This window comes from Thermobia domestica, chromosome 7 (assembly GCF_964235325.1).
Source record: "Thermobia domestica chromosome 7, izTheDome1.hap1.1, whole genome shotgun sequence".
Lineage (NCBI taxonomy): Eukaryota > Metazoa > Arthropoda > Insecta > Zygentoma > Lepismatidae > Thermobia > Thermobia domestica.
In genome coordinates this window covers 150554710-150580040 of record NC_137460.1, presented here as the reverse complement: position 1 = coordinate 150580040, position 25331 = coordinate 150554710, and the positions used below count along the sequence as shown (strand labels likewise).

General features: G+C 32.7%; 1 protein-coding gene across 1 annotated transcript in view; it reads right to left on the bottom strand.

Moving 5' to 3' along the window:
- Nucleotides 1-25331, bottom strand: part of CalpC (calpain C) — a 254196-nt gene that overhangs the window by 26125 nt on the left and 202740 nt on the right. Inside the window, exons 6-10 of the mRNA XM_081765418.1 lie at nucleotides 23686-23760; nucleotides 9970-10139; nucleotides 7681-7853; nucleotides 5186-5280; nucleotides 2406-2519 (exon numbers count right to left, since the gene is read on the bottom strand). Of these exons, the coding sequence (XP_081621544.1) occupies nucleotides 2406-2519; nucleotides 5186-5280; nucleotides 7681-7853; nucleotides 9970-10139; nucleotides 23686-23760 (627 nt within the window). The remainder of the gene's footprint in view (nucleotides 1-2405; nucleotides 2520-5185; nucleotides 5281-7680; nucleotides 7854-9969; nucleotides 10140-23685; nucleotides 23761-25331) is intronic.

Sequence of the window (25331 nt, the reverse complement as noted above, 5' to 3'; positions counted from 1 at the left end):
AATGCTTGAGCTAGGTAACACTTTTCAGACTAGAGCGAACTCCATTTTTTAACTTCTGTCAGTTTATAGCACTAACAGAAGGCGTTTGTATATCTATGTCGATTAAAACATGTTGTCTTTCATTTGATTTACAAAAATAAACAAATAAATAAGGATGATATATATATGGTATGTGATCTATCAAACTCATAAGCAAGTGAAATACTATGATTCCAGAGCTATAGGTCATTAAAGTTTGGACTTAAGTCAAACTAAAAAATAAATAATAAAAACTAAGTGCTACTTAGAACAAAACAAATGAGAATAAATTCGATATTAATCATTAATTTGAGGCATAAGAAAGTAAATGATGAGACAGTTGATTAGCTATGTTGTAAATACAGCGTGCATGTATTATAAAGATTTGTTATTTTAAAAAATCAACAAGGGACGAATTTTTTTCGCATTGGTGTGAAACATACTTGTTTTGTTTAATTTGGTATAGGAATTCACTTTTCAAATTTGAGTAGTTTTCCGCCGCCTGTATGTAGTACTAATACTATGGAACTATTTTGTAGTAGAACTAATCAGAGCAGGAATTTAGGGGGCAGTTTGCCCTCATGAGAATATTTGGGACGACATAATTTTTCATTGAAAATATTACACTCAAGCTGGAGCATAGTAAATTTTTGAGGAGAAAAACACATTTGAGAAATAGAGTGGTAAATTTGCGTGGCAGAACATCAATTTGGAGGTTGAAAAGCATATTTCGGGAGTTGCAACCAAACGCATGAAGGGAAAAGTGATTGACATCCCTGGAACTTATAGTACGTATTTTCCACCCACTTTTAGGAGCAGATCCTTTAATATGTCTCGATGAATTTAAACAAATTCAAGTATAGAAGAATTTCGTTGTTTTTGAGCATTTGAGCACAAAAGAGAATAGCTCACACACACTTTTTTTTTATTTGCATTATTTTCAATTTAGTGTTTGAATCAAAAAAGAAAAATAATAATGACACATATTCAAAAGAAAAAAGGAAAATTAACTCCAAAAAAATATTCATGAGTGTGTACATTTGGTATTTTTTACCCTATTGTTAATTTTCAAATTTACAACAGTAATTGTTGTGGTCAATGTATTTACAGATGTTATAGATAGTTGCGATGGAAATTCAAATTTTTATTAGAGAAATCCACATCTACTTGGTTTACATTATCAGAGAAATCGAAATTAGGCATCTACTTGGTTTACTTAAATATGTGAACGAAGAACCTTATTTGATATGAAACTTCTGCATAATGTTTTGATGGACAAATTACCATTAATAGAGGCTGTAAATCTTCCTGTCTCTAACATGTCAATAAGAAATTTCAAAATTTTTAAATGTAATCCCATTCACAAAGACGTCCCAATATATAAATGCTTGACAAGTGCTAACAACTATTCACATATTATTGATATTTTTACTGTGGATTTTCTTTCTATTCAGAAGCAATTCATAATCTATCATTTGTTATAAATGTTATTCTCTTTTGAATGTTTTGATTTGCATTGGTTCGTTTTTATCTTATTTTGTTGTTTTCTGTGCATGATTCTTATTATTATGGCTGTAACTTTTTTAGTCGAATTATTTTTATTCTGTATGTTTTATTTAATGTATTTTGCATCTTTAATTTTTATGCATTACAATTTTTATGCATACTTTTTTGTTTGTATTGTTAAATCATATATTATTACTGTTTGAAAATTGTAATTGGACTTTTTGTCTGAATTTTCTGATACCAATAATAATAATAATAATAATAATAATAATAATAATAATAATAATAATAATAATAATAATAATAATAATAATAATAATAATAAATTATCATTATTGCTTCCATTGCAAGTTTGCTTCCAATAAACATATTTCAAACATTATTAAAGTTTCTTAGGTTCATGTCTCTTGAAGTCAGGTAGATGAATTGTAGCTTCTGGATATTTTGGAAAACAAATCGTTTTTCCTTCTTCCAACAGACAGATTTCTACTTAAACATGTATTGGATTTTTTTTTTATATATATTTTAGCTCTGTATAACATTCTTTGGAATAAACTTAGAAGGAATTTTTGATACAATTATATAGTGATAAAGTTTGATGATCTCAAAATTATGAGTTACTTGAAAATAATTACTAGCTAGCATATACTAACATCTTATCCTGGATGCAACTGTATAATTCTCTATACTAACGAACAAAGTTTTTTTTTTTTTTTTGATAGAATCCTTGCTAGTTGGAAAAAGAACGGATTTTTTTTTTTTTTGAAATATTCAGAAGCCACCATTTTTCTACCTGAATTCAAGAAACATGCAAGTAATAAGTTTAATTAAAATAAGTGTTCCTTACTTTCATTAATTAATTATAAATTTAAAATTCTTACCTGTCGGCTATTGGTATATTGTGAATTAACGAGAGACTTATTTTTCTTGAAGAATCCTTTCCCGATTGTTTCTGAGCTGTTCTTTGGCAATGAATATGCTGTGAATCCTATGACCTATGAATAACAAAAAAATATGTAAACATAAAACCCAGTTATCTGAGATCCAGAGAGCACAACAGCGAATGAATTGAATTGGTTCTACATATTTGGGCCTCATAAATCGTTCTCCTAGATAACTATATGTACAATCTTATTATTATTATTTTTTAAATAAACCAATTACTTCTCTTTAAAAGGATATCTTTCCACAATCGGAATTAATATGCCTTGCAGCGTAAGTCTGAAAGAAATAAACTTAGATTCTGTACGAAGCGAAAGGATTTATGAATATAAGTCTACGGCTTTCAAAGTGATATGGGTGGCCAGTTTATTTTTAAGAAAACTGTACATGTATTCATATTGTACACCAAAGATAACTGCAAATGTTATAAGTAAAATTTCCCCCAGTTTCTCCCTGTACTTTATTTATTAAATAGACATTAATTGTATATGTAATTAAAAATAAGTTTAACACAATTATCCCTAGGATGATATTTCAGAGATCAGTGTAATTGAATTGTTCTAAAACAGCAGTCTTCTGCTTTGTGATATTCGTGGGCATGCAAAAAACAAAGGAAATAAAGCCGCAGAAAGGCAGAAAAAAATGAAGCTGCTTTTCAGTTTTGATTTGTTCTATTTAGTTGTTATTTTTCACATAATTCACTATATACAGGGAAAAAATGGTATTTCTTCCTATGTGTGAAAGTCACGTTTTAACGCCAAAATAATTTTCTTTTCAAATGTTTTATTTTTCTTTTGTATAAATATTAATCTTTTTCTTTTATACTCTCAATGTTAAAGTGACAAACAATATCTGAACAAGGAAGGTAGACGAGCTGGTTATTGGAACATTTTCAGTACACCACAGGACTCACATCAAGAATGTGGCCTATTAGATATGGTTGCCTTCCTTGGTAAGATAAAATATTTGTGTTATTCGATGGGGATTGCTGTACATTTAATCCCGGATTTTGATTGTTTACTATGATTGTTATGAAAGGTTTTTTTCTTTCTTTTCTTTCTGACAACTGTAACGCTTTCATGAGAATTTCTCATGCTTTGTAAGCTAATGAAGCAGGCAAATAAATGAAATGAAATGAAAAGACAATTAAATTCTATCTAATTTTTAAAACGAATATTACGTTAGATACAAATTTTAATAGTTTAATGCTTATTTGTTTATGTGGTGACAATAGTATTTGCAGATTTAGTTATATTAAAAATATATATAAATTCATACATGAATTGATCAGCGAAAAATTGAAATATTTGTCCTTAAGAAACAGAAAGAGTCAGAATGGGAGTTAGCAATGTTCTATGAAGTGCCACTGATTGACCGAATATACTGATTTAGATAGATAACTGGCATCCGATTTAACTACCTGAAGAGATGTTGAAAAATTTGTTTACAATATATTTTAACGGTCATTAACAAGGTATTTTACTTTAAAAAATAAGCAAAACAAAATAGCTGTTCTCATCAATATGAATATCATTTGTTAAACTGCTCTTAATGACTAAATTTGTTTTATCTGCTTCTTATCTTTCAAAAGAAATGGATAAGTTGGTATGTCTTATCTTTTCAAGATTTTTCTAGTAAGGATAACTTAACATAAACATACGTAATTTTACAGAACAAACCAGTTCATTAATGTTAACAAGTAATATGGGAAACGTGATTTGTAAAATAATAATACACCCATAAATCATATGGCAGCTGGTCTTTCTTTGACACTATGTAATAACCTAAGTGGTTTTATCGAAAACTCTCCTACAGTCTATACAGCTTATAATTTGGAGTAAATTTCAAATTACTATCACTAATCTGATTTCTTAACAGATATCCTGAGTGCAACACAAATGTTAAATAGCGTTAGATTAGATAGGATTGTCGGAAGTATTTTAGACACACCATACATGGCTTTAACTCTATGATTTAGCCACTGAAATTACTTTTGTGCCTAGTTAAACCACTCATGATTATTGTTACTCACAGGTCTATTACCACCTGTCAAATACCGAGTATTTCTTAATATTTACCATCTATCTTAAGCCCTGTTTTCGTTTATCCGATTTGGTCGCATGGTTAACCGACATTGTGCATTGTTACTAAATCGAATCGACTAGGCCGAATCAGTTTGGTAATTGTCATTTTAAATTTAAGTTGCTTTATAATTGCTTCTAGTGTGGCTTCTCTAGTCATAATGTTTCAGTAAAAAGCGTTCCTTGTTCTTCACAAGCATTCACATTTTCTCACACAATTATTGCCAAAACACTTATGAACGCAATTCGCTCTCCACTTTGCTGTTTTACACCGAACTTTTTCGCCGAGAAGTGTTTTATCTGGATGATAGACCCCAGATAATAGAGCCTCTTTTAATACAGTCAATTCATCGCGTTCGATCAGTAGGTGATTCAGTCTAAGTTCCGTTTAAACAGTCGATTGAGATGGAAGTGTTGTTAACTCAACTGAATCATCCACAGATCGACTAAGTGAAAACAAGGCTTTAGACATCTTGATCTTATTATTCGAATGATATTTGGTTATCTGTAGCCATTGTGAAATCCCTCATTCACATATATATACAAAAATGGATCCGCTTTCTCATCTATTTTTACACCGAACATTTTCTTCCTAAGTCGTGACTTTACTGTTTCGAAAAGTAAATAATGTATATTACCTTTGGTTCCATTATACTATGTTGATTTAATGATATGATGACTTCTTCCATCTCACTAAGTATAAGTTGAAGCTGTGGGTTTATGTGAAATGTATCTGAAATTAAAATACAAAATATCATTTGAGTTCAGTTCCAAAGGAAATGTATTTAGGACTTACTATTATTTTCTTGATATCACCTTCGATTTTTGGATGGATTCTGATGTCCACTAACCTTAAGAGCACAACTGAGCGATATAAACTGAAAAAATGATCTTGCTACTGTATTACGAGTAGTTTTAAGATAAATATTATTATTGAGCACGAAACTGTTTTTATTGCAAAAAAGATTTGCTTTTTTCTCTTTTCGATTAACTTCACTTTGATGCTACATTTAACATCAGGTTTAATTATATATTGAATTACAGGAAGTGATTATGGATTTTTACCTTAAGTTTAACGCTCTAAGATTAGAACATTTAGGATAAAGAAAGTAATAGTAAGTACAAATAATTTATGTAAAAATGGTAACAGAATTGTTTGTCTACTACAAAGCCCTGGCTTGAATTTGAATTTGTGTTCCCACATGATTCAGAGATGAGAAATCTATCTAGGGAATAGTAACACCGCCACAGTATGACTTATTTGGTTTTATGGAAAGGATCCATGTTCGACCACTGGTCTTGTTCATTCTTACTGAGATTTTCTCTGATTTCTTTTCGCCAACATTCACAGTTTGTTTGAATGTAGTTTTATATTATCTAATAAATACAAAAAATCTTTAGATTTAGATTATACTTCAAAGAGATTTAGTATGCATACATGAACTCTGAATTTAAGAATAAAATCTTACAAAAGGTTAAAACAACACACTTTAATATTGGTAAGTAATAACTAACGATTGAAATTACTGGGAAATTTTCACGTGCAAAGTAATTTGAACACTGGATTTTCGGAGATATGTTGGATAAAATAAACTCAGGAAATACGAAAATCCTTTGTTAATATATAAATATCAAAGATAAAAAAATATTAATCCACTTCAACAAAAGTGCTAAAAAGTAGAAAATAATAAGTGCTAAAAAGCAAATAATAATAATAATAATAATAATAATAATAATAATAATAATAATAATAATAATAATAATAATAATAATAATAATAATAATAAAGCTCTTAAAAGCAGGAAATAGTTCATTACTACTATTATTTACGTATAAAAAATTTTGAAATCTGTGCCAAACCAAACAAATTAATACTTAATGTAAAATTAGTTTCGATGACAACTATATGAGGCATTAACTTGTTTGGCTTGGCGCAGATTTCAAATTTTTTTATACATAGAAAATAGTAGTAATGAACTATTTTCTGCTTTTAAGCGCTTTATTATTATTATTATTATTATTATTATTATTATTATTATTATTATTATTATTATTATTATTATTATTTTCTGCTTTATCGCTTTTGTTGAAATCGGTTAATATTGTTTTTTTTTAAATTATTTTCTAGTTTTCAGTGTGTTTTTGAAGTCGGTTTTTTTGTTTAAGTTTGTTTAATTTTTCCACATTTTCGTTACCCCAGTAGTTTAGTTAAATACCTAAATTAAAGGTAGGGCACTAACTTTTTATAAAGCAAGTAACCTTAAGAAATTGAGTAACGGTCTACGCGCTATGGAATCATATGTGAACATACATACAATATTAACACTATTTAGAACTTCCTCCTTTTTGAAGTCGATTAAAAATTAAATGAAATCTTTATTCCCTTATACCCATTAGATCCAATAGTTATACCCATTAGACTAAAGAAGACGGATGATCAATGAAAGTGAATTCTTATGATGGAACAGTTGAATAAAAATTAGGGAGGAAATGGGAGAAAACTCATGTTGTTTATCCAAGCTCACATGGCTTGGAATCGAACTAGATATCCCTCGCATCAAAGACGAGTTTCTATTACTAAGCTACCGTGCCTCCCAATATATAATAGTACTCGTATGCCGGCAAACGTGTGTGAGTGAATATCTGATAAAATTTTTCGTTAATGGGTAACCTTTCGAAAAATTTAGAAAATTCAACCATTCCACCTAATAACGTTGTATGGCACATTTTTGAATATCTTGAGTTACCAGTTGAGTGAAGTGCTGTACGAAACATGACTAACATACTAAAAGCTTGTTTCTCTTTATTGGTCACTGATGGCACTAGTATGCTGACAAACTGGTCTCTGAGCAGAGCAATGCTGTAGTCCAGAAACATAATAATTTTTTTTATGCATTTTTCTCGAATTCACTAAAATGTACCATACAGCATTCTTCGCTGAAATGTTTTAATTATAAAACTTTAACTTTTATGGTTAATTTTTGAAACAAACAGTCCAACTGATATCATGCTTCATTAATCGAAGAATTTATTTCCAACAGAACTCCAACAGTAAACAGGGTAGAAGTATTTAATTAAATAAATACGAATTTTCACAGCAAATGTACTTAACGAAGACAACATGTAAATTTACCTGCGTTGTTTCTACACCCGCCTGCGGTGACGCCTCTCTGCCACGCTCCTTGATATAACCGCATCTGCCACGTGAGTTTGTGATGCAATGATGGTTCGTCTCGGCTTGTGTCACTGTCAAGATGGACTACTTCCAAATGGGTAAAAGTTTTTACAAAGTCCGAATATGTAATCCTACAACACAAAATTAACAATTATTATTAAAGTTCATACTTTCTTCTAGAAATTACATCTGATCCCTAACGCACTTTATGATTTCTTTATTTCCTTATTGTTAAGCTAATATTTAGTTTATTTATACAAGTATTATGATGTACATAGATATGTCAACAAAATCATATATTATTTTCGTATTCGTATTCCTCATTTATATATATGATCGGGGAAATATATATATATATATAGGGGAAGACGTTGTACCTTTGAAACAATGTACCTTTGAACACTTGTGCTTTTCTCGAATTCAGAGCTATCTAGGTGCTGTGATTAAAATTCGTTTGAAAGATTAAGTGAAAAAAAGCACTACAAACGCGTTTGGCTGTTGTTTACTGAGTGTTGTGCCGAGTAATGTTCCTTTTAATTTTTTCACCCCCAAAACGAAGATTTTTTGTAGCTACCTTTTGAGTTTTGTGCTCTTCGGTTTTCGCAACTTGTGATATTTATTTGTCCAAACTTGGGGTAGAATCATTGGTGAATACAGTAATATTTTTAGTTTTAACATCTGTTCAATATTTAAGCTAGTGGAGAACTTTTTTTCGTAATGGTGGCCCTCTTGTACCTATGAATATTAATGCATCGTGTACCTTTGAACGATAAATAATACTGTTTAAAGCTACACAATGTAAGTAGTTAAAACCATTGATATATTTTATATAGGTTAGGTTAGGATATAAAGTTATTAATTATAATTTTAAGTAGTTTTTATATATTCGCTTATTGTATAACATAATGTTAAGAGTTGTATATGCTCAACTTTATTGTTCACAAGTTTTTGTTAGAACTTCTCTTCAATTTTAATTTAATTAATAAAATTTCAATTCTGGGGAACTTTTTATAGCTAAATCTTTTATTGCAATTTATAACTGTTAATATTCACGGCTTCTTTTTATATTATTGCCCCAGAAACGTCGTAATTATCACTTTGTTCAAAGGTACAAGAGGGTCTGTTCAATGGTACACGACCATAATGTACCTGTGAACAAAACGGATATGCTCTTGTTATATTCTATAAAAGCTAATGTAATTATGTAACACGTTTAAAAATCATCCTATCTGATAGCGAAGAGATGGCACTTCAAATATACGACAAAAATTGGGGGAAAAGTGCTGAATATTAGCACCAAAATTTCGAAGACTCTAAAAGTGTTCCCAGGTACAACGCCTTCCCCTATATATATATATATATATATATCGTTGTTTAAGATGTGATACCTCGTATGCCAGTGAGTTCAATGTATTATAGACATATGTGATGAGAGCAGCTGTGTTAGCGTATTTTTAACGATTATATTAATATTGTGCATAGATGCAGTGACGTTGTTTTGGCCTCTGAAAGACTAACAAATTAGACATACGAGGTTTCACATCTTAAATGACGATGTGTATTTTAAGAATCACATATAATACAGAGAAAATGTGTTCATATAATAGAAAGTCAAGCATAAATAATAATTTTTTTTAAAAAAAATGTGTATTTTCAAATGAATTAGCTGATTACAATATAACTTTCTTTTTTCCAAAATTTATTCAATTATGTACTTAAGTTGAATGGCATTTTAATTTCAATTGATTGTTTTCTTAACGGTATCGAGTGGCTATACCACCTGTACCTCGAGTTTTTATAGCCCATTGATTTATATGAGTAATTATTTTTCTGTTTATTTATTTATTATTTTGCAACATTTGCAACACCGAGAAGTAGCAAAACCTTGTAGAAATGGCCAATTAAGAACTAATAATATATTGAAGAAGTTTGAAACAGAAAACGCTCGGTTTTTAGCATGAAGCTCAATAAAATGTTATTTAGAGACACACGTATTCAGCAGGCGTATGTACTTATGTATATCAGCTAGAAGTTTAATAAAAGCAATTTCACTACATTTGTATAGATATTTATGAATTGAAAATAGGTCCTATCCTTTATGAAGAAGTTATTTAAATATTGAGGAAAAAAGAAGACTATCCGTGTTCATATAAGACAGGGCTCTGTCCTGTAACAATACAATACTGTCTATAATCTTCGTACATATACTGTAAGAACAAACAAAATTACACTTGTATGGAAACATACCAAAACTCTCCTTCACTCATATGTCTCACAGCCAATCTTTCCTTCTCTTGAGGAGGTACTTCATCCCAATCCTGAGAATTTCTCGACCAAGCTCCAACGTATTCGCCGCCAGCTCCCAAAGGATTTCGTAATTTTACCAACTGAACAGGTTCACCGCTAAATGTTTCCACCTAATCACCAAAAAACAAGGAAAACGTAAATAGTAAAATAAAATCTTGTTGCTTCATAATAATAGTAAGCATCTACCTAGCATTCAAACCAACAAACACAGTGTTTCAATAAGCAAATATTTTAAATACATGGAAATAAGAAAGTAGAATGTATTTGTGCCACGTAACTTAAAAGATAAATAAATTCAATAGATTCAATAGAAAATTATATTGTTCAATGTACATTTGTAATTATTTAACACTTAAGAAATACTTAATCATAACCTAAAATTATTTTTTCAGGTAGTTCTCCAATGTTGAGCAGTACTTCACCAAAACGTATGACGTCACAATTAACTTCCAGACGTATTGTTCAACAATGAAAATACTATTTCAGAGAATACTATTTAAGAATTCTACAGACATTAACATTTGAATGTTGACTTTTATTTCTTTGAGTATTTTCAAAATAAATAAATAAATAAAATCAAAAATAGATAATTTTTGAAGTACTGCTTACGCCAATGGTAAAAGCATCCAAGCTTGAATATATTTCTAAGACACTTTCTATACTAATTTGAAGACGCTTATTTAAACATATGCGCTCATGGAGTGCTTGGAAAGGTGATCTCAAATTTGGGAATCAATCCTAGGATATAAATAAATATAAATATCCCAATTTTGAGCAAATTTTGCGTGAAAATAGTCCCATTGAATTAAGGAACCTCAACTTAGTATAAAAAGTACAATTACACTAGTATCAAAATGTAAGCACTTTTACTATTGGTATAAGCGGTACTTCAAAGCTCCCAACATTGAGCTATATTTTCTCAAGACTCCGTGAATGAATGTTTAAAAATACGTGGCGTGTTCTTTTTTTTCTTCGTATCGTTTTGAAATTTGACCGCTACAGCGCTACGGTCGGCATGCCGCTCATACACGTTTGTGTACCTACATGTGTTGACAAGTCACAGACGCTATTACGAAAACATTTGGCAGTGTTTACGTTTGTGAGTAGTTACAATGCCTCCGCTGATTGAGAATCCCGTTGACTGTGTCTCGATATACACTATGACTCATTTTCTTAGTGGTAAATGTGTGAAAGCGGTTCAAGTTCATTTCCAGATTAGTGATATGTATGAAGACAACATGAGCGATGGAGTGGTAGGAAATGGTTTGGAGCTTTTAAAGATGGCCGCCCGAATGTTACGATGAGGAACGAATTGGGTGACCTTCTGTCATCACTGAAGACTTGGTGCGGAAACTTGACGAACACGTGAAACAGAATCTGTCATCGTCGTTATCTGATAAGCTTCCTCAAGTTTCAAGAAGTGTTCTCTATAAAATTATAACTCAATGCTTAAATAATCGAAAGTGTACTCACGCTGGGTACCGAAAATGTTGACTGAGGCAGATAAAACAAAACGTTTAGCTAGTTCTTGGACTTTCCTTGAACGGTACAGTGAGGAAGGTGACTTTTTAAGCAAAATTGTCACAGGCAACGAAACATGGGTGGCTTACGTTACACAGAAATCGAAGAAACAGTCCATGGAATGACGGCATTCAACACCACCCAAGAAAGTGAATTCAAGCCATCAATCTCAGCCCGAAAAGTCATGTGTACTGTGTTTTGGGACAGGAAGAGGTTGTTGCCTGAGGATCTTCTGTCTCGTGACACAATAAATTCTACGACGTATTGTGAGACCTTACAAAAACTGCGCCGTGCAATTCAAAACAAAAGATGTGGCAAGCTGACAAGTAAACCTTACGTTTGGGTGAATCGAGTTGCTAACTGAGACACATATATGAAAGTAGTACTAAATGTGGTCAGTATTTCAGTGAAGTTGTAGGTGCGAAGCTCCAGGGGTTTAGGAGATACAGCTACCAGAACATCACATGGAAGTACAGAATAGTCTTCATACACTTGGAGGTAAAAGCTCTGTAAGACCTCTTGTAACGACAAAAGGTGAATAACAAATATATGGGTACATATAAGGACTAGGGGGAAGTCATATAGTAAGTGTATACCTGACGGCGGCCATCTTGAAATCCGCCATTTTGAATTAAGGTTAAGTTTTTAAAATAGGAATAGGGTCATATGATACATGATTTAAGGCGCAAATTTAATCAGAAGAACAGTGGTGACGTTAATTTTTATTTACGCGCAATTGGTAAAAAGTTACAGGGAAATTAATTATTGTTGCAGCATATGTACTAGTCCTTTACCCCACCTTGTAAATTTTGTGTTAATGATAATAATTAAATATAAAGCAGGTGGATAAACATTAGGTCTATGGTAAGAGTTGTCTTGATGGCGGCCATGTTCAAATCCGCCATTTTGAATCAGACAAAAGTTTTAAACAAAACGCATAACATTGACACCTTATTAATAGCAAATTTTACCACAAATCCAACGGTATAACCATTTTTGCTTTATCATCAACCAGCATTTGTTATCGCATAAACAAGTTGCTAATTTAAGGAAAAATGACCAAAGTGGAATTGAGTCATAATTGAACTTGGGTCTTTCTTCCAGAGAAGTCCTCAATTAGTACAATCAATATGTAGTTCAGAAAAGAGTGCATGACTTGCACAAACGACTTGCACAACAACTAACATTGTAACGCCACCATTGCATTTCTGATTAACTTCTAGCCCGAAGTCATATATTGCATTACTCTATTCCCATTTAATTTTGTGCTGGTTAATGATAAAGCAAAAATGGTTGTACCGTTGGACTTATGGTAAACTTTGCTATTAATAAGGTGTCAATGTTATGCGTTTTGTTTAAAATTTTTCTCTGATTCAAAATGGCGGATTTGACCATGGCCGCCATCAAGGCAACTCTTACCATAGACCTAATATTTATCTATCTGCTTTTTATTTAATTATTATCATTAACACAAAATTTACAAGGTGGGGTAAAGGACTAGTACATATGCTGCAACAATAATTAATTTCCCTGTAACTTTTTACCAATTGCGCGTAAATAAAAATTAACGTCACCACTGTTCTTCTGATTAAATTTGCGCCTTAAATCATGTATCATATGACCCTATTCCTATTTTAAAAACTTAACCTTAATTCAAAATGGCGGATTTCAAGATGGCCGCCGTCAGGTATACCCTTACTATATGACTTCCCCCTAGTCCTTATATGTACCCATATATTTGTTATTCACCTTTTGTCGTTACAAGAGGTCTTACAGAGCTTTTACCTCCAAGTGTATGAAGACTATTCTGTACTTCCATGTGATGTTCTGGTAGCTGTATCTCCTAAACCCCTGGAGCTTCGCACCTACAACTTCACTGAAATACTGACCACATTTAGTACTACTTTCTCATATGTGTCTCAGTCAGCAACTCGATTCACCCAAACGTAAGGTTTACTTGTGAGTAAGAGAATCGTTTTGTTTGATGACAAGGCCCATCCACACGCGGCAACACAAACTTAAAAACCCCTCATCACACCATTTGGCTGGGAACAATTTGATCACCCTCCGTACAGTCCCAATCTAGTGCCCAGTGACTCCCACATGTTCCTGTATTTGAAGAAGCATCTGGGCGACCACGACGACGATGAGGAGGTCAAAATGGTTGAAATAAATGAAATGAAATCTTTAAGTTTTACGTCCCACGGTTATGCCGGTTAGGCTAAAGGAGACGGTGATAATGAGAGATGAGTGAAATGGTGGAATGAAGAAAGTGGGAGGAAACGGGAGAACCCCGAGAAAACCCACGAGCACGGTGTTTGTCCACCACAAAGTTCACTTGGCGGAGGCTGGGATCGAACCCGGGACCCCAAGCACCAGAGGTGAACGCTCTACCACTGAGCCACCGCGCCCCCTGTCAAAATGGTTGAGTTCCAATGTTTATCAAATCAAGCGGCAGACTTCTATGAGGATGGTTTCAAAAACCGGAGGCCTACTTACTTAAAAAAAAACAAAAAAAAAAACGCATCGTGTTTTCATTGGATTTAAACGGCGTGACAAATATCTTGGCATTTGAAAGCGGCGCTACAAGTTTCCTTTAAATGCTGCTAGGAAATGAGAGGCCAGCGGTATTGCCATGTTTATTTTGTATACATCCACGTCTATGCTTTGCCACCTGATCCCGCTGTAGTTCGTCTGCTTAGCTATAGTCACACCCCTTAGCACTCGGCAACATTGCGTCAGAGCTTGCGTTTTATTCGTTTAGCTGAAATGCCAAGATGTTTGTCACAGGCTTTATTATTCTCAAATTAATATAAAAAGCGTACTTGGAAATTCAAAATCAAACAAGCGTAGGTGCTTTCCACTAGTGGCATGATCATTAGTACGTACTTTATTTTCAAATTGCACAAAGTATTGTCAGTGCTAAATATGAACTAAAAATAATTGTTATCCATTATGAAGAGGTCACTAAAATGTTGGGGGGGGGGAGGAAGAGGAGATTGTCCGTCTCCATAAAATAGAGGGTTCTGTTCTGTAATAATACACATATCTTTGCCAGGGCAAAACAGAAATGTCCGTATTATGGAGATGTCCACTAAGGGAGATTTCACCAAAATACAGAACTTCAGATTGAAAAAGCGCAAACAATTGTGAGTAGATCGAGAGAAATTACTTCTCTTGACGTTTAGCCAAGCTAGATAAAAAAATCCTGCAAGTGCTTAACAAGTTTCCCATGAAATCAATTTGCCCATAGCGACAAAACGAATTCATCAAGAAGCAGTCAGATCATATTTCAATATTTAGTTTCTCCATAAATGCACACACAACTAAGAAAGAAAATGCAAGAAAGAAACAAAATAACGCCCAATTAGAATATAACTCTTAAACCTTATTTGCATAGAAAATTTCACGTCTGAGCTTTGTAGTAGGTAAACACCTATTGCCGAATGCTATTGCGGTGTTACTCAACGGTGTAGGCCTTTGCTTTAAGCGACGACAGTGGACTTTCTCTTAAATGATGTCCAACGTGTAGGAATGCTTTTTATGTTTCGACTACAAGAAAAAATAATATTGAAAAGAAAAGAAAAAGAACGAAGCTTTCTTTTCTTTCGATTCTCACGCTTTGTACGTGTGCAACACTCATTTCCTACACAGGCCTTAACGGTAGATTTTCGTCACAACAGATGCTGTTGCTAAACTTCAACAATTTAAAATGTCTTTGATTGCTGAATACTAACAATAGTCTTTTCTCTATCTGAATTCACGTTTTCACCCAAATAGCCAAACAATTGTTTTGGCATTCTTAGGCTAGTTTAACTGTATTGAGTCCCTACATCATCCTTGCCTCTAAGCCCATTAATTTATATGGGAAATTATTTTTCTATTTTCTTTCAAATGAAGGTAGCCCCGCGTACATAGCAATGTTTTTAGTTTGACGGAAAAATCCCCAATCTAGGGAAATTTCGTAGGTAAATTTAGCAAAAATGAAATTTTTCGAAAAAACGTGGAAATCCAGGGAAATTGTCGCGCTGACTGATTGACCAATATAAATGCTTACATTTTTCTTTGTTCTTCAGTAATAAACAATATTACAATAGAAATAGTTTGTGTGTGGATGTGTTCAAAGTAGCATAATTTGCACACATTGATTTTTTTTTTTTACAAAATACAAAGAAAAAGAAAAAGAAAAAAGGTGAGGCAAAAAGTGAAAACAATAAAAGCAAAAAGCAAATAAATGAAATAAATGTGGTTAGCACTTCCTTTAATATAACTTAATTAATCTCATGAGAAATTCTGTCGTAGAATTGGACACTCAATAAACTAGGAAAAATTTGATAAGAAAAGGAAACATTTTGTGTCAGTCTGGAGAAATGTTCTTAAGGAAAACTACGAACACTGGTACGTAGTCGCTAACGCTCTCGTCTTTGGTGTGAGAGGTTCCGGGTTCAATTCTGAGTGGGAGACACTTGGTCGAATAGGTGTAAAAGTTTTTTTTTTTTTTCAGGCCAGCTTTCCTTAGTGAGATTTTGCTGGGTTTTCTTCACATCAGAGAAATGCCAGGATGGTACCTAACTTACAGGTCCAAAAACACTTCCTTCTTTCCCCATTCTGTTATCTGTAATATGTGACGGACTTAATACCATAGATGCTGAAATGGACAGAAATAAACATAAATAAAATAAATAATAACCTTTCAAACGAACTAGAATTCCAATTATGTTTGATTTTACTTATTTCTTCTTCAAGTCTAGTATTTTCTTTTCAAAATTGATTTTACTTTATTAAATATCTCAATAAATTTATACATCCAAAACAAACCACTTAGCGTAACAGCTGTTTTGTGGGCCTGAGCCGCACTAATGCCATCTATTAGCGAGTAGCTGAACTACATCAAGCACAGCGACGATCACGTAGTCAGTGCACTGCGTTGCCCTCTCTCTAACAGGCGTATCAGGAGGTTTGTAGACCAAATTTATGCATCACAAAATTTTATTTTCACGAAGTAAAGGACAAAATTATAAAAATTTGAAGAAGGAATCAGTAAAATTAAGCCAATAAAATTCTATATCGTTTCAAAGAAAATACGAAAACAATTCTCCTCAAAAATCAATGCATTAAAAAACAAAGATGGAGCAGGTATTCACCACCGTTAAGTCTATAAATCTGAATACACCCTACCCTACCCCACACGCTACCATACAAGGTGGCCCAAAAGTAGGTATACAGTCCCATACTGATCAGTCATGACATTTTATATCACTTACTTCTTGTTACCCATACAGATATTGATTTAGTTTCTGCCTTATTTGTGCGTGATTTATTTTCACTCATACCTTAAGCTCGGAACAAACCAAAGTAAATAAATTCATTATGTTAATAAATTAAAATGCTATACTTGATCGCTGCTGGTCTGTATACCTACTTTTGGGACACCCTGTATTTACATTCTAATAATAAAAGGCAAAAGTCTCAATCTACTAGTCTGTGCGTCACGCTAAAACCTCATAATAATCAGTCATGCTAACCTGCGTTATTGCTTCCCTCCCTGCTTTTTATAGATATCATCGCTACCAGTGCTATCGCTTGCTACTCAATGATTTTAATGAGCCCCTTTCGTGGCTAAGCGGTTAGCGTACGCACCTTTGGAGTGGGAGACCCGGGTTCGATTCCCGGCGGAAGCTCATGTGGTTCGGATTCCACGTTAATCAGTAGGTCCACGTCTCATATAGCCTCGCTGCTGAACGGGACGTAAAAGTCAAACTCAACTCAACTCAATGATTTTAATCAATGCAATATTATTTATAACGAAATTGTTGAATTATTTCATAAATACAGGCCTGTATTTCGGTAAGTGTTATTCTGTGCTCGACCACAGGGTGGCAGAATTTAGGGGGCGACAAAATTTTGTATTTTTTTTTAAAGATTCACAATGAAGTAATATTTAAAACTAGCAACCCACAGAATCCCGCGTAAGCGCGGGAAAATATGTTAATGTGTTCGCTCTAATTTCAGTAGATACTAATTATCTAGCTTATCTGATTATTTCTAAATGGTCATCCTCTCCCACCCCCACTCCAAGGGTGAGGATGAACTTGAACATCATGAAAACTGATACCGTTAAACTCAGTAACCTCGAAAACTATGAACGCAGCACTAATATTTATAGTCTTCAATTCTTTTTAAAATCTCGCCCCTCCCTGGCGAGTGGAGTATGAGCTTGAAGGTGAATTCGATTAAAACTGTCACTATTCATCTCAGCGACAACAAAAACTATGAATTCAACTCTAATATTGGTCGTTTTTGATTATTTTTAAAATGCACCATGTTATTCTTATCGGGGACTTTGTACCCCCATATTTCAGCTCAGGTGTTACCTACGGACCTGGAACAGGTCATTTGTATCATTTCTCTGAGAACTTTAAAACATATTAAAATTTAATGGTTCTATCTATTATGATTGTCGAGTTGAAAAGCACTACAGGGAGACAGACAGACAAGACAGCTTATTGTATTATTAATATAGATGCTATTAAATCATTACTGACGGCGAATAATGTAAACAACTATTTTTATTAGTTATAAATACCAATATTGAGAGAATGTGTCCCCATTGGATGAATGGTTAAGCTCGTTGCCTTGTAATCAAGGGGTCTCGGGTTCGATTTCCGGTGGGGGACAAATGGTTCGGATCTCAAGTTAAGCTATAGGTCCCGTCCTTAGTACGTCATCATCATCTCATGGAAGGCAATGGGACACTACCACTTACTCACCTTGCCCAGGAACATTCGGGTCAAACACCTACTTCGATTAGAACACCACATTGAGAGAATTAGGAAACTTAAGATTACGTTGTAACTTTTGGAAATTGTAATACCTAAACTGTTACTCAACAAGAGCTGGTATGTTTGCAAAATCACGGCTTGTTTCCTTGTTTGAGACATAAATTTGCGCGGGGTGGCAGAAAATTATTTAGAGCACAAGGGCTCAAAATATATAAATATAATATGGAGTTTGAAATGGAAACCAAAAAGAAAAAAGTAAAATGTAAACAGTGAAAGTTTTTAATTAAGCATGAACCTACAGTGTACAGAGGGCTAAGGCTTCGAGGAATATATTATATATATATATATATATATATATATATATATATATATATATATATATATATATATATAATATCATGATATGATATAACGCTAACTGGATATTATGCTCTTTCGTTTCGTTTTCAAGAATGCAGAATGCAGTGTATAACCAAGAATAACAAAAAAGAAATTAAATTAAGAGATTTTTATCCTAATTCCCTCCTTCTTTTCTATATTTTTCATTATATTTTATTAAAACATTTTATTCTTATAAAAAAGAACATTTATGCCAATAGTATTGCACTTTTGTTACCACTGCGAATATTAACTTTTTTTTTTTTTTCACATAATGTAAACCCATAGGTTCTCGTTTGAAAGGTTGCCATTCGTTTATATTTAAATTCCAATAATGAAAAGCAAATTCTGCCCGTTTGTGCGTCACTCTAATGCCTAATAGGAAACAGTCAGTCACTAATTTATATACGGTACTTTACTATCATAAGTAATTGGTTTTACTTTGTAAAACTAAGAGAAACATCGGTACAGCAAAAGTTGTAATATTCACCGTATGTAGTATTTAGAGGGAAAATATCTCCAGGTCAAGTTCCGACATATATAGAGTGGCCCAAACAGTGTAGATATACAATTCCGTACTGATCGGTCATGACATTTTATATCATTTACTTATTGTTACCCGTACAGGTATTGACTTAGTTTCTTCCTTATCTGTTCTTATTTTATTTTTACTTATATCTTAAGCTGGGAACAAACCAAAGCAAATAAATTCATTATCTTAATAAATTAAAATGTCATACTTGATCGATGCTGGTCTGTATACCTACTTTTGGGCTACCTTATGTAGAAAGTCAGTACAAAGTTAGTTTTCTCCTTCCACATTTTAACAACTGCTTTTAGTTCTGCTCCTGATTTCTATTACTTTTGAATTTCCTACAAATATCTACAAAGTCTATAATAATATTAGCGTTTAACAGGAAAAAGAAAAATCTAAAGATTCAAGATTCAGAAAATGCTCCAGAGATGAACGCTTTACCACTGAGCCACCGTGGCCCCATATATATATGGAGAACTCAACTCAGTCCCTCCAAAAATGATCTCCCCCTAGGTACATACAGACTTTGGTAACACATACTCCTTACGCACATAGTACTTGTAAGAAAGAAAAATCATTTCCACACAAAATCTTCATTTGAAAATTGATTTATTAGTTTTCTTTTTCATAGTTATTGTTTAAAAAATTCACACCTCAATCCATGAGGTGAACGTTGAACATGTAACTTAAGCCACATTGTCACATTAGAAGAACTTGTAGCTGTTTAAATAATAATAATAAAAAAAAAATCTTGAAACTCTACCATATTTCACCGTGTACACAGTCTTGAAAGGGTCATAAAACATTTTTTTCCATCTTGCAAGGAGTTGAACGATGCGCAACTTTCTGGGACGTCTTGCTTGCTACCTGCTATCGCCCTCCCACCGACATAAAAGAAAAACCAGCTTCGCCGCTTCCGAAACAACGGATTCTTTTGGACAGAGAGGGGAAGTGCGCCAAAATACACGTTTTTAATGAGGAAGTTCACTGTTTGTCGCTAGAGTGCAGTGCTGCATGTGTGGAGCAAACTTTCTTGCCTTCAAGAAGTTGTAACATGTAAAGAGTAAATAGAAAGATCGGGTTGAAAGTTTTTATTTTTTTTATTTTTTTTATGACAGCTACAAGATTCATTTAACGTGGCAATATGGCTTAAGACACAGATTAATTTATTTATTTAATAATTTTAGAAACATTGACGATACCTAGAGATGATAAAAACTTGTTTTAAATCTGCTTGATTAGATTTACGGATACCGAAGAAGGTTGAGAAGATAAAGAGAAGAATAATTTGTTACATTATTTTGATATCTGACCCACTATAGCAGTTCCGGAAAAAAGACTTCTGTATATACTACTATGTTCAAAATACAGTGTTTTTCTGATCTTTGTATTACAAGGTGCATTGTTATAATTACATCTCAAAGATACGATTAAGTAAAAAAAAAAAAAAAAAGGTTCGTTCTTATTTTCTGCCCACATGATCTCTCCAACAAGAGAACTAAAACCAATCAAGTAGTTTACGAACTTAAGATAATAATAACTGCGTCCTTGGACTTCCGCTTTAATTTCTCTTACAGTTGTCCAAACTCTCGAAAAGAAAAAGAAGTGTGATGTTAGGGGAAGAGTATATAATTTAAGTGTTCGTGGCCCTGGTGTAGAGCTTTAATACCTGTAATCTCTTACAATAGCTTCACAAATATTTTGAAAGAAACATAGTTATTTGAACACAGTATGCTATCTACCTAACTTTTTCTCTACCTGCTGTCTGGCGTTAATGACCTATTTGAGCACACAATTAATGCCTTCCTCACGGCAATTCCGTTGCTTCGAAGGAATGTTAAGAGCATATCTTTGATAGTCCTTATCACATACCACAGAGATTTTTTCAGGTAAATAAATATAGTCACAGATTTCCTTTTCAGAGTTAATTGTTTTAGTTTATGTATATTTAAAAAGCTGTTTCTAAACTAGTTTCAGAAAAGAAAATATTTCTATATTAACAAAAGTCCTCAACCAATTGAATGACACTAGCGATAAACCCCTATCACAGATCATTTTAAAATTGTTGATAGTACGAGAGAATAAGTACCATGTATCTTATTTATGGCATCTACAACTATTATTTCCTGAACTTGGATCTAAAATCAACCTGAACAAACTTGGATGTTTACTGTTTAGGTAATAATCGACATCGACCAACCAAGGGCATCGGCTAGACAAGGCTCATAACATTGTCCATACTATGGATATTTTTATAATTACGTATCTACTTGGAAGCATATGTTGAATGAGTATTTATTTTATATTTTATATTTATAAACGGTTTTTTTTTTTTTTTTTTTTTTTGTCTTGGTCACACTTTGGATCATCTATTGAATATTAAATTCCATTCATGTATGATTGTAGCAGTTACGTAATGAATGCTCACAATACTTTCATTGTGACATTGTTTCTACAATTGGTATCCTGTGGACATAATATGATGATCCAAGGGAAGTATTACATATGTATGAGATATGAAACACCAGCGAAAGCGGAGTATCGCGTAAAGGAACACAAAATATTTAAAAAAAAAAAAAAAATAGTACCGGTGCATACAAGATATGCGATACGAACGTAAAATTTATGTGTAAAGTTCTAAATTATCTCTCTCTCCATATATATCCTGGCTGACCAGGCCAAACTGCTTATGCCAGAAACTTGCAATTTTGACAGTGCATAGGATTTGTGACGTAAAATGCAACTAAGAAAGGATTTTTTTTTTTTTTTTTTTTTGGGAAATTTTCAGTGGAAGGATGGGGAAAGGAGATGACAATTATTATAATAAGATGTCCATATCTCGGAATCATTTAATAGGAGACATGGAGTTTGGTATTTGATTTCTCACTTAAAATAATTAGATATGTGTTTCAGCGTTTTTTTTTTTTTATATATATTTGACCTAGAATGCAAGAAAAAGGGCAAGGGTTAAAAGGGTTTACTAAGATGCCCATACAACACGTTCGGATTTTGTGCAAGACTTCAAGTTCAGATGAATTCTTTATGAAATATGCAAAAGAAACAACGCATAATTGCTCGCAGTTATACGTGGTAACATTTACAATAGTGATCGCACGGAATCGTGAAGCCTGAGTTTGATATACCAATTTCACTACCCAATAGAGAGCAAAGGTGTGTTCCGGTCGTCAACCTCCACCCTCAAATTTTGCCTGCCATCTCTCGTGCTATACGGAAAGCATCTTCTGAAGATACGGTGTTGTTGGATTGCCGCTAAGTTTCGCTTTGTTTATTTGTTCTCGCTGTTGTTTTCTATTTTTGCTGTTATTGTTGTTACCGTTTTATTCGAATATTGTTACAGTTCGTTTTTTTTTTCGCTCGTTCACCATGTCTTCAAAGTTTGGCAACATTGTTGGTGCGCTTCTTACGTTTGACGTTTTCTAAAGCGTGCGTTCGGAAGGCAGTTCCACGAATAGTACCGAATATTCCAATGTATTACACGTGACGCAAAACATTTCTGTAATTGCTATATAGAGCTCTGGCTTCACGAATCGTTGCAGTTACTATAGTAAGTACATCGATATATCACTCAACTAACAGAAAAGCGACACCTCAAAAATTATCCTTATTGAGAAATGTTGAAAATCGTATCTTGTAAAGACTACACGAGTTTTGTGTAAAAATATCGCAAGTGAAAATACACGACCTCACTTCCAGGGAAGACTTTTATGTTTTGTTTTGTTTGTTTCTGATACTTGCAGCGGATATTTAGGAAAAAGTGACACTTCTAAGTCAAGTTCAAAAGTCACAGACGCGTTGTGTTTACTTCAGTTTAAATTTTATTCCTTTTATTTTACTGGAGTTACAAAGATTATAAGCAAAGATCTAGAGATGAACATGAAATCTCAACACGCATTATATCAGACGAACCCAGGATTTCGAATGTTATCCATTATTATCTCACTATTATTTCAATGATATCTTAATAGCTTGCATAAAAGCAAAAATATATGCACTGAAAATTTGTATCTTGTAAGACACACTTTATATGCGTATCATTTAGAGTAATTAAAAAAAATCAGAGTAGTTTCATATTGTTGCACTGTTGCTCTGATGGATATAAGGTGGCGCTACTTCATGCAATATAGATGTTGTATTTGATTGATAACTCTGTCTACTTATTTTCACTAGATACATTTGCATACATTTCTCTCTGGTTTTTGTCTAAACTAATCATCTCACTGCAATAAAAAAAATGAGGAATTTGTTTTATACAGTAAACGTTTTCGATCGGCATATTAAAGTAGCTACACCAACTGTCCTCTTGATACACTTTGTTATCAATTAAACTATATAATACAAACTTAACAACTAATAAGTTTACGTTGAATGCTTTCAATTTTATATAGGTATACATGAAAAATTCAAGACAAAATAACTTACTCGTTCGACAGCGTAGAGACGATAATTGCTTCCTATTTGGATTCCGTTGGCTAGTTTTTCTACGTGATTTCGAGACTGAAAGTAATAAAATAAAATAAAATAAAATAAAGAGGGCCATCTATAACTCAATGAAGAAAAATTAAATAAGGCAATCTAGTCTTTAGAAAGTAACCTTAAAATGAAAAAGGTAAAGAAAAAGACATTCAACGAATGGAAAGAACATTAGTCTATCTTAACACATTTGCTATCAATCAAATTATAATAAAACTATTTCTAACACAGAAGAAATAAAATTTTTGCAAGCAGAATTTGTAGATAGAAGTATTTTCCTGGTAATAACTCATTTGTAACTAACATTTATACATATATGCCTTACATAATGTGGTTAATTGATTCCGTATTGTTCAATAACGCGTTGATCGAGGTCTATTTACAATGGGTTTAAATTGATTTTTTTTTTTATTACGAACATTTAGAATAATATTTCATCAATTGTACGAGTTTCTTCAATGGAAAACGAAATCTCCCAGTTTTTAGTCTCACGATTATATCCTGTAGTCTAAAGAAGACAAATGGATAATCAAAAATGATTATGGAACGCCAAAAAAACTCACGGACACGATGTTGTGCATCATAAACTCATAACTAGGGTTACCACCTCTTCCGAACAAACTTACCACATTCAAATAAGGGACAATGAACGAATTAACGAGGGAATACCACGAATTTACTTCATATATATATATATATATATATATATATATATATATATATATATATATATATATATATATATATATATATATATATATATATTCCGTCTGGAAAACGTAATTTTCATCCCTTAGAGGAATAACTTCTTCCACCTCTAGATTTTTTTTGGGTAGCCTTGAAGATAGAAACAGGGAATAACTTTTATTTTGTGTACAGTATTAAAACTAAACAAGAATTTTAGAACTGATTTAAAAAAAAAAAACTGCATCAAAAGATTGTGGTCTCGGCCAATAATTTAGGAAGGATAAAAAAAACTGCATCAAAAGATGGCCATCTTGGTCAATAATTAGTTTTTGGATTAGGAACCACAATTTTTTTGAACGGCCCCTACATTGAGTTTTCGTATTTTCTACGGAATAGGCATATTATACTGAATTAAGTGCTAGTTTGGGTTTGGTTACACTGTATGTAGTTCTCCAGATATAAGGCCCACACGAACATTTTAAATTGAAATATGCATATTGGAGCTTTTGTTCAAAAAAGAAAGAAAAAAACTTTTGAGTTGAAACAGTTTATGAACCATCTCGCTTCTCAATCTTTTTGTTACTGTTTATATTATTATGATTGTGTGTATGTTTGTTCTGTATTACAAATCCCCACTGTTAATTTGATATACTTCAAAGTAATTTTATCGAAGGGACCTTAGTCTGGAAGAGACCATAAGCTATTAAAAAAAAAAAAAACTTTTTCGTTCATATCCTAAAAGGAGAGCAGGGAGCTTCAAAGGGGGAAGAAGTAGCTTAAGATATACGTGAAAATGTATAGTATCTCACGAATTCTTCATGTTAGGAAGATGAAACTCGATATGCATATTCATATCTAGAAGTTAGGTAGTTAGGAAGTTGACACACAGATATCACTTACTATGTGGA